The following is a 14,341-nucleotide window of genomic DNA, read 5'->3' as shown; positions in this document are numbered from 1 at the left end:
GTCACGGATCACAACTCCTAATGAACATATGGAAGAGTCTCTGCCAGGGGCATCCGTAGTCAGTAAGGAGCTCAGTGCTATCATCCTAGAGTTGGTGTCTTTAAGCCTGAGTTTTCTCCCTGCCAGCATGTGCTGACACCGGCAAATCAGTCGTTCCAAGGGAAGTGAGGGGAAAGAAAGATAAGCTGTAAGAAACCCCAACGTGCGTTTTTCAATGGTTGAAGCATTTTTGTTAATCTTGTACACTTCCGTTGATTCACTCGCTCTCTGAGCCTTTCCAAAGATCCTACTTTGAGAGAGCAGCTCAATGAATTCTTCAAGAAGTGGCCATGACCATATAGTTACATTAAAATCAAATTCTGTTCTATATACTTGGCTTCAACTTCTTTTGAATGAATAACCAATGTACTAAATACAGGACTAAGAGTACTAGCAATATTGAGCCCTTCCTCCACTACAGGGTGTTATCAGTTGGATCAATTCATGACACAATCCTCTTGACAAGTGATTGATCTCTGGGTTGACTCGCACTGGTCACTCGGCGGCCCTCTACCCTTGCACCCACACCTCTATACCTCTCCCTGTAGATGCTCCAGTTGTGGTGTCAAAACTCATCCGTGTTCATCCTGGAGGTTTTAGGTTCCTGGTTGGCACTGGTTAAATGTCAGACTTAAGATTTACGACTTTGGGCCCAGCGCTGCGGCTAAAGTCCTTGCCTTAAACGTACCAGGATCCCATATGGGTGCCGGTTCTAATCCCGGCAGCTCCACTTGCCATCCCAGCTCCCTGCTTGTGGCCTGGGAAGGCAGTCGAGGATGGCTCAATTCTTTGGGATCCTGCACCCTCGTGGGAGACCTGGAGGAAATTCCTGGCTCCTGGCCTCAGATGGACCTGCTGTTGCGGTGACTTGGGGAATGAATCATTGGACAGAAGATCTTCCTCTCTGTCTCTCTTCCTCTCTGTATATCTGACTTTGTAATAAAAATAAATAAATTAAAAAAAGATTCATTGACTTTGAGTGCTTATTCATTAGTATATTTTTAAAAAGACCCTATAATGATTTGAAATCATTTAATCGTCTCATGAATTTAATATGCATATATTTATATGAACAATATTCACCTGATTTGGTGAAGTGTTGGTCCTGTTGAGCAGTTGGGTTGCTCCTCCTTTGGAATGTTGTAGTTCTGCCTTGGACACTGATTGATCTTGTTATTAACCACAGCAATGAAAAGCTCTGCAGGAACAAAGTCAACGCTGCCGCAGCAGTTCTTCGCTAGGTATGTCTCTGCTGTGACCTGGAAACGGGCAGGCGTGTTCTTTCTCGGCTTTTCTGAAATGAATACGTCCATAATACTGTGCATCTCCCACTCTTTTAGGATTTGGCTTAATTAAATTCCTTTAGTTCTGAAAGTAGGTCCAAGTTGGACCATAGAACTTAGTTCTCAAATAAATCAACCATGCTTGAAATCATTAAATTTAAAAAAGATCTTCATGATTTTTACAAAACTCTAGGAAATCATCTTCTGCTTAAGAAGTACCTTATCAAAGAGACAGCATTTGATCTTGGGTCAAAATGTGTAACAAGTCATATTTCAAAGGAGAAACATGATTTTCTCAAATGCCATATAAACCCCGGCCTTTTCACTTCTGAGCCAACCCTCTGCTAGTCTGACTGGGAAAACAACGGAGGATGTCCAACCGCTTGGGCCTTGCAACCATGTGGGAATCCGAAATGAAGGTCCTGGCCCCGCCCAGGCCAATGTGATTTTGGGGAGTGAATCAGCAGGTGGAAGATCTTTCCTGGGTCTTTCCCTCTTTCTCTGGAAGTCTGTCTTCCAAATAAATAAATCACAAGGAAAGAGACACTGGGTTAGAGCTATATTAACTGACCTCATCAGTTGGCTATAACATGTTAATTGATAACGCAATTTCGTACCGTTATATTGGAATACTTGTAAACCTTATGACAGGTAAGCATTTTGTTTTAAACGGGTATGAATACAGTAGGAGAATAATGTGCAGCTGGGGAGTGGACATTGGTTACTCTAAGTGGACTGTAAATGGAGAGATGAAGAAGGAAGGATTTTTATCCTGTTGCCTCAATATTGTGGTACTTCTCACAGTTAACATTGTGTTAAGGGCAGAGAGGTGAGAGAGAAAGAGGCTCTTTTACTAGTCGGTCCACTCCCCACATGTCCAGAAGCCTGGAATTCCATTCAACTTTCACACGTAGATGCTGAAGTCCAAGAACTTGGGCCATCTTCCGTTGCTCCTTTGGTGCATTATCCGGGAGCTGGGTAGGAAGTGGAGCAAGTAGCACTTGAACTTGTGCCATATGGTATGTGTGTGTTGTGGATGGCAGTTTAACTCTCTGTGCCGTAGCATCAGTCCCAATATGTACCTGCCTTACAGTATAAACAATTACTAGGAGAAACATTCTTGAAGCTATTTTTCAGAAATAAAGATTACTAGTAGAATGACTTCAGCTGTTTTAAATGGCCATACAGAAAAAAGGTCTCAGTGTAAATTTTTTTTTAGTAAATTTTTGTAAATTCCCCCCCCCCTTGGATTTGTATGATGATATTTCAATCTGTCTTCTCTTGGAATCTATGTTTTTTCCCAGAAGTCTGACAAACATGCTGCCATAAGCACACCTGTGTAGCATCCCGGTGATGTTTCTTGATTGTCCGTGCTTTAACTAATAAGCCCTATCGTATCTGTTCTAGAAAGAGCTCCTACGTGCCATGCCTTTGCTTCACTCCCTTTCGCCCTCAGCCTCCCTGTCACTCTGCAGGTGGATGCTTTCCAGTTCTGGCCTTGTGGGACAAGTCAGCAGATTTTTACACTGTTGACCTCCTTCTTGATCCACTTTTGGTGTCCTTGACACCTCCCCCTGCGCACCATTCTCACCTATGCAGGAAGTGATGTTATGAAGGGAATGAGGTGGCTGACTCTACACTGGGGTCCCAGGAAGGACCGTCAGTTCTCAGACTGTCATCTGAGGCTGTCCTGGAACTGGCAACCTAAAGACAGTCCCTCCATTTTGATTCAGGGATGGGGACGCCGGGCCCACTGCTCCTGGTGTTGCAGCTCTTTTGCTGAGTCCAAGAAGCTGGTCAGTGAACACGTAGATGCTGCTGAGAAAACAGTAAGTCTCTGCCCTTGCGAGGATAGAAAGTCGGAAGTATGGACGCAACAATGACCCCTGTCTCACTTCTAATTCCAAGTATCTTGTGAGGGTATTTCATTGATGGAAATCATTTCACACACAGAATCCCAGCTGTACAGAAGTGCTCTTGCAGTACACAAAGGCATTCCTGCACGAGATGGAGAGGTGATAACTGAGCCATTCATTTGCCAGGCTCATACCCGTTCCCGTTCCCGTGGCCACCCATTCCATAGCCACACTAAGTCGCTCTAGGTAACAAGCTATTTAGAAATTGGGATTTCCTAAGACCTGGTAGAAGGCTCTGTTTCTCTGTTTGCACAGGGAATCTCATTCATCGCCAGGACTTCTACCACCATGCACACATAGGATGCTGAGACTCAGTTTTTAGCCCAGTGCTCCTTCTTTCGGGCTTTGGCTGGACCAGCCATCCCCATGCACGTCTCAGTGCCACCCTGCATCAAATCAGCTTCTTGATCCCCCGCAATCCAGCATCAGTCTGGTCCTCCCTCAGAGTGTTGTCTTTCCTTGTTATCAATGGCACCATCACCGCTCCAACTGTACAAGCCAGGAAAAAGAAAGGCATCCGTTGCTACCCTCTTATGCCTGAGACCCATCTGTATTTTTTCTATCTCCACTGTACCTAAACTCAAAACCTACCATCCTATGTATACTTTCCCATCTTCTGAAATATTGCAAGAATACCAATTTTCTTCATATATCCCCTTCTGCTCTGTGTAATCCAATCTTACACCGCACCCAAAAGATCATGTTCATGCACTGCTTGCCGATCTGTTATCTTCTCACTGTGAAGACCCACATCCCTCTGTAGGGTTTAAAGCAATCTTTAAAGGCTGGCTTTTTAGCTGCATCTTCTGCTACTGACCACTTTATTCACAGTAGCCTTACTGCCCTGGTTTCAGCCATTTAGAAGGTGCCACACACACGTTCAATCCAGCCTTTACGTATGCACTTCCCTTTGCTTGGAGTATCAAGGCATCCCTAGACCCTTCCCCTTCCTAGAGGACATCATCTCCAGACCCCTTATCCAGTCTCCACTAGTCACTCTCACGGACCCCTAGACTTCTTATTGCTAATGTTTATGCCAATTCAAATACAGTAAGTGGATAATTAGTTATTTTACCTTTGTCCCTTCTTGCTGAACGCAAGCTTAGCAAGACAAGGACCAGGTGCACCAGGTTACCCCCAGTCCCCTGCCACAGTCCTGACACACAACAGTCATTTCACATTGACATTGATAAGATAGAAGTGCAGTAGCCAGCTGCTAGTCTAAGCTCTTCCTGTGTAACTCATCTAATCCTCATAAAAAACCTAGCACACAGGTGTTATTATCCCCATTTATATAGATGTAAAATAGGCATGGAGAAGGAAAGCAAGTTGATAAAATCACGTAGTGGAAAAACAGGACTTGAATCCAGCAGTACAGATTGAAAGCCTATACTTTTACTAACTATATTTTACTGTCTCAATATTTATTGTCATCATACTCAAATGTTTACTGCATTGAGTTACTCATGGAGTTGCTCATAAAGGAGCTCATAATTATAGAGCATGTCTATAGTAAAGTTTTACTTGTTTAATATGAGACCAAGATGGGTATAGTTGGATTCATGTGTGCTGGAAATGCTTTGTTAACCTTACCTCAGAAGAGGTAACCTGTCCAAGGGTGAATTCTAATAGTAATTCAACAGATTAGAGTAATATTCAAAGTCCTCTTACCCCTTAAACTCATGCAAGTTTTGTTGTTAGAATGGACCAGGGCTGGACCAGGCTGAAGCCAGGAGCCAGGAGTTTCATCCAGATTTCTTCTATGACTGGCGGGGACCCAGGCACCTGGGCCATCTTCTGCTGCTTTCTCAAGCACATTAGCAGGAAGTTGGATTGAAAGCTGAGCAGTTGGGATTCACACTAGGACTATGTTATGGGATCCTGATGCCTCGACTGATGTTTAACCTACTGTACTGCAACACTAGCCTCTAAAGTGTATGTTTCAGAAAACTTTAGTCTTTCTGCTCTGCATTAGTCATTCTACAAGAGTAGAGTGAAATGTGAAATGTCGGCCCCAGATTTCATCATTCCTAACTTAAACCATACATGAGCCATTTAGATGTTGAATTATTGTTGTCATTATTGTGGATTGAGATTGTACTGTGGCTTTGGGAAAAGCCTGGAAAACTGGCCAACTTTCCCTCCCTCATGGTTTTATCCTATCATGGACATGAGAGCCCTCAAAGCATTTAACAACAAAATGCTGGCCAACTGTTATGATGTTGCTCTAAGTCACCCATGATGGTGTCTGTAAACCCCTTTGTACTCCTAGAAGAAAGGCACTAATAAAATAGCAACGCACCAGTCCCTTAGACAACCCCCTAAGAGATGGGGGCTCATGACTCATGATGAATGTCTTGCCCTGAAAGAAATCATGGGCTGGGGTTGGGGGTGGTTCATCCCCAAGCGTTTCCCATACTCTTACACATTTTAAGACTGTACTATATGATTTTTGGAGCAATATTGCGAGGAGGAAAATTGTTGGGTTCTAATGATGGATGTCTTATACCCGCAGAACTTTCTGAATGGTACAGACTGGGGAAGGGAAGGCACCCAGGGCAGATTTCCCATTAAAGCCAAGATTGGGCAACCATCCTTCCATAACGCGGTGATGGGGAACTTCCTCTTTCGGCTGTCTTGCTAATTGGCTGTTCGTGCACTGGGGATTCCCAAATGGTTTTGGGTAAGAGAGGCATCTACCTAACTGGAGGAACCAAATTAAACCAAGGCTACTTTGCCCTTGGGAAAGAAGCAGATAAGACACTGGAGTTTGTGGAGGCTTGTAGGACTGGCAATTCACAACTAAATGAAATGTGGGAGACCATTCTGTGGACTTACTGCCAATTTCAATTTTTTTTTTATCCTTAAGCCTCTTTCCAATAAACATACAATTGTGGCATTCTCCTTCAACTGAGGATTATCAGCGTGTGAAAAATGGTTCGTGAATTAAAAAAAAAAAGGTAAAACAAATTTAGCCTGTTTCCAATTATTTAAGCGCTCCCACCCCTCCAGGTTCTGTGTGGCACAATTTCCTGGGAGCACTGGGTTAGTCGCTGACCCGGAGAGAGCTATTTCTGGATGGCTCGTGCACCTGGGTGGCACAGCAAAGCTTGAACTTTTTGCCTCTGTCCTCTCGGCTGTGCCATTTGTCTCATTTGTTTTCTGGACAAGCTGGGCTGTTCCTTCATGGCACCAGCATCAATGCCCTTTGTCTCCTGACACCCTAGGGATTGAAGTTCAGACAGCACCGCACAACGCGATGATTTCTTTCCAGCACATTCGTTTGTGTCGTGTGATGTCCGGATAACCGTGGCGATCGGCCGAAGGTGAGTCGGCTCGGTGGACTACTCCAGGCTGCCGATGAAATTCCACACGTGAACGGGACGACCGCTTTGGTCTCGATGTAGCATTAAAATCGGACGTGAGAACAACAGTGAACCCAGCACCGTATAGATTCTCTCATTTTTCGCTTTTTAAAAAACAAAACAAAAAAAGTGCTTTGTCATATCTCCCCCACGGCACGTCTACTTTCTCGAAGTGTGTTTCCTCCTCTGCATCGCTGGAGCGAATTCAGGAAGGAGAGTCTGGATTGGAACACGACAGAGAAATTGAGCTATAGCAACAGAGCAACGGATAGAATTACACAACAAACTGAAAAAAAAAAATCATAGCGCCCATATTTCTCATAGGGTGTCTGGACTCGGCCCTTCAAGTTTTTTTTTTTTTTCTTTTTAGCGCATACCAGGCGCTGAGGGCCCCACCCCTCTTCTCTCAACGGACCTCGTTCTCTCCTTCCCGCCCGCAAACAGCTACGACTACAATTCCCAGCAAGCACCGCGCGGGGCGGCAAGGGACCAGACCTTCGCCGGAGGTCCCGCCCCCGCGAGGAGCATGTCGGGAGTTGTAGTGAACCGGCGCTTCCCGGCTACTCCCTTGCATGAGGCCATCCCTTTTGGAAAACGGTTGCTGCACTGGCGCAGGCAGGTTCTCTCAGCTTGGCGCTTAGAGCTCGGGGTGACGCAGAACGGTGTCTCCCGTCCCGTCGGTGTCACGGAGCTTTGCCCCGCCCCCGCGTTCACGCCCGTTTCCTTGACAGCTGGCGGAGTGCGCAGGCGCAGCTGCTCCGGCCTCGGTGGGCCGCCGGGGACGCGCACGTAGGCACGCAGGCGGCGTCACGTGGGGCGCCGAGGATCGCAGTGCGCGTGGCCGCGGCGGCTGGCGTGGGGTTGAGTCAGTTGTGAGACCGGGCGCTGCTGACCCAGCGGGCGGCCCACTTGGAGCCGCAGCCGAGCGACAGGCGTCGGGGCTCGGGGAGCCGTGCGCCTGGGTCCCGCGGAGACCTGTCGTCCTCCTCCCGCCTCTCCCTCGCCACCCCCCGCTGCCAGCCAGCCAGCAAACCGCCGCCGCCGCCGCCGCGGGCGCGCCCCCGCTCTGCGCTGTCTCTCCGATGGCGTCCGCCTCCGGGACCATGGCGAAGCACGAGCAGATCCTGGTCCTCGACCCGCCCACAGACCTCAAATTCAAAGGTAGGCCGGGCCGAGGCCGCGTCGGGGGCTGCGAGGGGCTTGTGGGCGGGCGCGGCCCCCTCCCCCAGCCCGGCGGCGGCTCCCGGGGCCCCTGCCCGCGGCCTCCTCCCTGCGGGCCCCGCGCGTCCGGGGCGCGCGCCGGCTGGGGCGCGGCGCTGGGTGGGGTGGAGAGGGGGAGGGAGCCGGCTCGGTCGCCATCTTGCGGTCCCGCGGGGGGCGCCTCCCCGGGGTGCTGTGGGTCCTCGGTCCCCGGGATCCCGGAGGGGCGAGAGGGGCGCGGGCCGAGCGGCCGGCCGGGGCTGCTGCGGGGCGGTGCGGAGGTGGCGCCGCCGCGCGCGCGCGCGCTGTCAGGGGCAGTGGAGCGCACGGGGAGCGCGCGCGGGCGGGCGCGGCGGCCCTGGGAGCCTGCTAGGGGAGGGCCTGGGTGGGGCCTGCCTTCGGTCCTCGGTCCTCAGTCCTCGCTGCTGCCGCCGCCTTCGCCCGGGCTTTAGGGCTCGGGAGGGTGCTGCTTTTGGCAGAGTCCCAGGCGCGTGCCGGGGTGAGGGGGGCCTCCCGGGAAGGTCTGCGTCAGCCGCCCGTGCCCGCGCGCGCTCCCCGCAGCGCCCTCGTGGCTGGGGGGGCCCCTCCGCTGCAAGTTGTGCGGCTCACTTTTCTGCTTTCACGTTTGCGGTGCTCCTCTCCTCCCCCCCCCCCAACACACACCCCACACACACTTCCAAAAAAAAAAAAAACCCAAACGCACAACCCGAGAAGGCTGATAAGGTGACACTGGCCCTGGGACTCCGCTGATTTCCCAGCACGGTGGCTTGTGATAAATGATCGCCGTGACTTGGTGACCCTGGAAGAGTCCAGGGGCCGTTTGGCCCGTTTGCTTTTTCTATGTGCAGGGCAAACAGGTTCCGGGGTTTTTATTGATTGATTTTTAAAGCATTCCTGGACGTGTGAAGATGTCAACAGCAGGCTGGTTCTTTGCTATTTAGTTGAGTAGGAATCGATTCCCCCCCCCCCCTTTGGAAAGTGGGTGTCTTGTACTTCAGTTGCAGGACCTGTGATGAGAGCGATTTTTGTGCGGTCTGCAGCGGCAGCTCCGGAGAGAACACTTAAATCCTTTTATTGTGGCGTGGGGTTGAGTCCGCGTCCCAAAGAAAATCCCGCCGGAGAATTTCAAAATAACTTCAGGGACTTAAAAAAATCATATGTTCCGGAGTTGAGAGTAATGATTGCTAAGTCAGTTTGCAAACTTGACTGGAAACGCAAGTGAGCTGTTAGAGGAAGGAGTTCGTGGTAAAGCAGCTCTTAGAACTTGTGAGGTGCAGGGAGTGCGTTTTATTGTACAGTTGGTGTGGCGCACGGTGTTGGGGGGCGGGGAGCCCTGGAGGAGTGCCGTAGGGTTGCCTGTCTGGGGGAGCCACCGTCCTCTTGTGAAGGGAACTTGGCGGGAACCTCCATGACAGACAGCACTTCTGCATAAGCATGCGTGAGTTGCCCTTAGTATCTAGGACTTCGAAGCCTTGGAAAGAAATTTTAGGCAAAAACATACTGGCTGTGGAACAGTTCTCCTGGAGAAGTTGTTATGTTGCACAGTGGTAAGGTTAATGGTGCAGAGGCAAGCCTGCGCTGGATCCTCCCGTATGGGCACCGGTTCTAATCCCAGAGGCCCCGCTTCCCATCCAGCTCCCTGCTTGTGGCCTGGAAAAGCAATCGAGGCTCCCTGCTTGTGGCCTGGGAAAGCAGTCGAGGACAGCCCAAAGCCTTAGGACCCTGTACCCACGTAGGAGACCCGAAAGAGCTCCTGGCTTCAGATTGGCTCAGCTCTGGCCGTTGCATCCACTTGGGGAGTGAATCAGCGGATGGAAGGTCTTCCTGTCTTTCCTCTCTGTATATCTCACTTTCCAATAAAAATAAATACGTCTTTGATTTATGAAGCTTAAGGATTTGTCTCATCCAACTATTGCGTTCTGAGTGTAGATAATACCAGGGAGAGTAGTGGCAGACCTGGGAAAGGCCTGTGAGACAGGCCCTGCTCCCCTCTGGGGAGGGCTGGGCAGAGTGAGTGGCTGAGGGAACCCTGCTTGTTGCTCCTGGCGAGAGAGAGAGAGAGAGAGAGAGAGAGAGAGTGTGTGTGTGTGTGTGTGTGTGTGTGTGTTGTACTTCTTCCCAGAGGAGGGTTGGAGAGGGAAGGAGTAGTGTAGTGAAACAGTGGTTGAGGTTGGTACCTGGTGTTGTCCTCGTTTCAGTGTTAATCTTTCAGTGATTATGCTGCTTGACATGGCAGGAACTCCTCTACGCTCAAATGCATGGCCAACATTGAGGAGAGGTGTTTAAACTCAGCACTTTGTTACCCTTAGTTACATAATGAATGATGCTAAAATGTCCTTTAACCGACTTGCCCTAAGTCACTCATAACTTTTAGTTTAAGTGAATGTTAAAAGTACTTTTGCAAAGGTTTTTTACAATCTACATTTGTATCTAAATTTCGATGCTTATTATTTGCTTAGAAGACATATTGCTTGGGTGATCATGTGCTGTTGGCTAGCCCAGTCCCCATGCTCCCCGGCCGGCCAGGCGCCTGGGACTTCATCCTCTCCTCCCCCGTGGGTGACAGGGACCAGAGCGCTTGAGCAGGGCCCGTGAGCAGAGAGCTGCTTTGAGGTTTTGTCTCTGCATGTACCTGCCCACAGCCAAATCGAGGCTTTCCTGCCGGCCCCGAGTGCATGCCGGGCCAGGGGGGCTGGGGCCTGGGGGCTGGGGCTGGGGCTGGGGGGCTGAGCATCAGCCCCCTTCAACATCGTTACCCTCTCGGTGTGGTGCCAGTGAGTTTGCTTTACATGTACTTGTTTCAGCATTTTTGATTTTATTTTTATTGGGTAGCATGACAATCAGAAATGCTTTGCACATCTAATTACATCTCTTTCTGCCTCTGAGACAATTTCTCGTGTATGTCCTGTTTAATGTATTTTTTGTTTGCAAAGTCACCATTTCTGAAATTCATTCATTTGTGAATGTGGCTTCATAATATTGGGTGTATTTGCTATGTGTCAGGTTTGCTGAATGTAAAACAATCCTTGGTTTTTATGACATGGTTGTAATGCTCTAATCTAGAAGCAGCCACTAATCAAATAATTAAATGCAGTTATGAAAAGCTGAGAAGATAAAATAAGGGACTTTGATCTGATCAAGGGTGGCTGTCACAGGCGTGCTAAGATTCTGAGAATAAGTGGAAATTACGTAGGTGAAGGAGAGTAAAAGTGTGTGTCCAAAGGTCCCGTGGCAGGAGGAATGGGAGGCATTTACAGGCAGCAGTGGCTGCAGCCCAGGCCGAGTGCCAGGCTGGGGTCATTCAGCAGCTGGGGCGCTTTGTCCTTCTCCTAAGCCACTGAGGAGTTTCAGGTGTGGGAGGGCGAGGACGATAGTGGGAAGGAACCGACCTCATAGTTGGTGTGCAGTTCTGGAGTAAAAGCATAAGCATGCAATAGGTAGTTGCAGTGCGCGCACCTGGCAGGAGGTGAGCTCTAACTGTGTCGTGAGACTTGGTGACAGTCAGCATTAGCTGTGTGCTCTGAGCATCGTGGCCAGTGCTGCGGGCGTGGCCGAGATCCAGGTTGACGAAACTTGATCAACCAAGACCTAAGACACGCGGGCTCCGTGGATAAGAATCACGGTGGCTGTGTATGAGGGGGAGGGGAATGTGGGAGGAGGAGATTGGCATCTCGTTAACCACTGTAGGTAGTTAGGTCCTTACATTAGTGAGGAAGTGCCAGAATGGACGCGGGGTATCTGATGGTGTTAGCCCCAGAGCAGCCTCAGTTTCGGATGGGTCCCTTGTGTGAAGTGGGTCTTGTTTGCCTCGCTTCGCCAGCAGGGTTCCTTTTCCCAGCGTCAGCGTTCTTGAGTTTGTCTTGCAAGTTGTCGCCGAAACTGCTCGTTGGAGAACACAGATCTGCATTCTCGCTCCCTTGTCTGGAGAACTCCTCAGGTGTCCATGTCACCTGCTGGAGAAGGTCTGAGATCACGGCCTCCTCGTCTTGGACTGTGTGAAGCTGTGCCCAGAGAACCCTGTGGAGCTGGTGGAAGACACAGCGCATGCTCTGCTGGCAGTCCTGTCCTCCTCATGGCTGTCAGGCAGGCTCCAGGTAGTGAATCACTTGATTTCCAGTTCAAGTTGGTCACTCACTGCCTTTTCCTGCCGCTGTTGAAGCTCTTGCCTACCTTGTAAAGCCAGTCCTTGATGCTTTGCGTGGCGTTTGGCAGACAGGATTTCCCCCCTGTGAGAGTGTGTCTTATCCGTCGAGACACAGTCACATCATGGAGCGATGGCCCCAAATGGTCACTGAGTGAACGACTATGATTTCTCCTGTAATTCATGTTTTTTCGTTTTGGATGTCCACCCAGACAGAGCCAGACAATTCAAGATGGCATCACGCTGCCAGGGACAGCACAAAACTTACAACTTAGGAATTCTTTCTGGAATTTTCCATTGAATGCTTGTGGTCCATGGATGGCTAACAAAGCACAGGAGTCTCAGAGAAGCCGCAGTGCATGGGGTGGGGCTCAGTGTCACAGCCTTGGGTTTGCTAATGTGTCCTTGGTTTCTGGCATCCACGTGTGATCTTGGAATGTGCCTCTCATGAAAGATGAGGGATGCTGCTGCGATTGTCCACTTCAGGGAAAAATGGCATTTTGCTTTTGCCCTGAATTGCCGAAGATCTCAAAAATATCTGAAGTCTGACAACTCAAGAAATCACCCACTTTCCCATTGCAAAGGGTTCAGTGCAGAGATGCCAGCCATGTAAAGGGCTGCTGAACTGTCCCCTCCCTCTGGTTAGCCTGGCCCACTGTACATGTCGTCTGCCCGTTAGTCCCCTGGTAACTGTCTAGTTGTATTTAGGATCTCTGTCATGGTGCTGTCTGGCTCAGTGACAGGGGCTCGATTGGATTTAGGCTTCTGTGTTTTGTGGGCTGCTTGATGGTGTTGTGTCACACCGGGTGCAGGTGATGTCTCGTTCCGCTCTGTTGACTGGCGCTGACAGCCTTACCTTGAACGTGAGCCCAGTACGGCCACACACGGAGGAAAAGGGTGCAAAGAAAACAGTGTTAGCACAGTCTGACTCACCTTAGGGTTAGTATCTGTTTCTACATTTCTTACTGTTCTGTGTTATTCAAGATTATATTATGAATATGTAGTGCTTTTTATCATGAGAGAAACATTCAGTTATCAAACATGATTCCTTTGGGAGGTTTTTATATGTCCCTTTTGCGTTACTCTTTACTCTTTGCTATTAATCACAGTCTGAATCTCTGTGGTAATGAAAGGCATGGCTGTGTGAAGGTAATAGGAACCGTCTAATGCTTATAAGCATTTGTCGGAGTTGTCACAATCGAGAGGGACTCGCTTTTGTCAAAACTTAACTGCCCCCACACCCCAAAAAACCCTGAAGTCGTGAAGGAGGGGATGTCCTGTGTATAATGACCATGCGAGCCACCTCGGAAGATTGGGCGGACCACAGCCTTACGTGAGGACAACTGTCCAACCTGGGGCTGACAGCACCCTGAGATTGTTTCAGAATAATTTACGTGATCCTCATATTGCTTCCAAAACTTTCTCTTGCCTCAGTAAAACTTGAATAACACCCGCGCAACTTACTGTGGCAGGCACATTTTCATTTTGTTCCCATTACGAAGCTGCTTTTTCAAAGACTGATGGGTTAATTTTGAAAGAGTTGGCAAAGGGGAAGAGAGAGTAGGGCTGGCCAGAGCTAGACCTGCCCCAGCTGGGGGATGCGCCCAGGTCCCCTTTGTAGGTGGCAGGGACCCAGAGATTTGGGCCATGTTTGTTTTCCCAGGCTGTTAGCAGGGATGTGGTCGGCAGTGGAGCAGTGGGACACGAGCCAGTGCCGTGTGGGGTGCTGGCATGGCAGGAGGCCGCCTCACGTGCTGCGCTGTTACGCCATCCCACAGAAAGACTTCTGAATAAATGAGGGAACTTAGTGTTGGAAGAGTCTCTTATAATACGTAACAAAGTAAATCTTAATTGCACATAGGTGTGCTTTTTACAGGGTTCTTGTAGGTGTCAGGTATCCCTTCGGAAAAGCAGCAGTTGATTCGCCTTTGTCCTTCAGTAGGGTGGAAGCCCCGGGTAGTTTTGATTGGTTCAGCGGCCCCTGGCCTGCGTTGTTAGAGAGTGACTGTGTCACAGAATGATAAAACTGAACATGCTTTCCGTAATTATGAAGTCCAGTCTTAAGATTTTTTAAAAATTAAGAATAAACTCTAGTTTACTACAAAGATGTAGTAGATGCTCTTTTTCTCTGGGTACAGATGTGTCCCCTGAACAGAACAGGGTAACACGGTGTGCGTGTGTGTTAGCGCAGGAGGCAGTGGAAGTCGCTTGGAGATGGTTTCACGTGTACAGTAGGGCGTGGCTAGACTGCTTGCATCCTGCTCCACTTAACACGGGGGATCTGGTGTCACTGGCTGTCCAGACACTGAAGGGAAGTGGTGCCCATGTGTGTGGACTTCACATTCTTGAACTAGGATAAACTTACCGCTTAAGTGCGTTTTCCATGAACTTTAGAAG

General features: G+C 49.4%; 1 protein-coding gene and 1 long non-coding RNA gene across 3 annotated transcripts in view; one reads left to right on the top strand and one right to left on the bottom strand.

Moving 5' to 3' along the window:
* Positions 1-6,490: 6,490 nt before the first annotated feature.
* Positions 6,491-7,083, bottom strand: LOC121155806. Its single transcript, XR_005883716.1, has 2 exons — positions 7,019-7,083; positions 6,491-6,797 (listed from the first exon to the last, which is right to left on the bottom strand). It is a non-coding gene; the product is annotated as an uncharacterized LOC121155806 (long non-coding RNA).
* A 375-nt stretch (positions 7,084-7,458) lies between these two features.
* The window catches only part of VAPA (VAMP associated protein A), a 36,159-nt gene continuing 29,276 nt past the window's right edge, over positions 7,459-14,341 (top strand). Inside the window, exon 1 of one of the 2 annotated variants that reach the window (XM_040979226.1) lies at positions 7,459-7,764. In XM_040979226.1, coding sequence (XP_040835160.1) covers positions 7,686-7,764 — 79 coding nt within the window. In that variant the 5' untranslated portion in view covers positions 7,459-7,685. The remainder of the gene's footprint in view (positions 7,765-14,341) is intronic. The other variant, XM_040979228.1, reaches the window with a different exon arrangement.

The sequence above is a fragment of the Ochotona curzoniae genome, unplaced genomic scaffold (genome assembly GCF_017591425.1).
Source record: "Ochotona curzoniae isolate NIBS_2020 unplaced genomic scaffold, NIBS_Ocur_1.0 contig_3176, whole genome shotgun sequence".
Classification (NCBI taxonomy): domain Eukaryota; kingdom Metazoa; phylum Chordata; class Mammalia; order Lagomorpha; family Ochotonidae; genus Ochotona; species Ochotona curzoniae.
The sequence above is the reverse complement of the archived record's forward strand: the minus strand, read 5'-3'. Positions and strand labels throughout refer to the sequence as shown.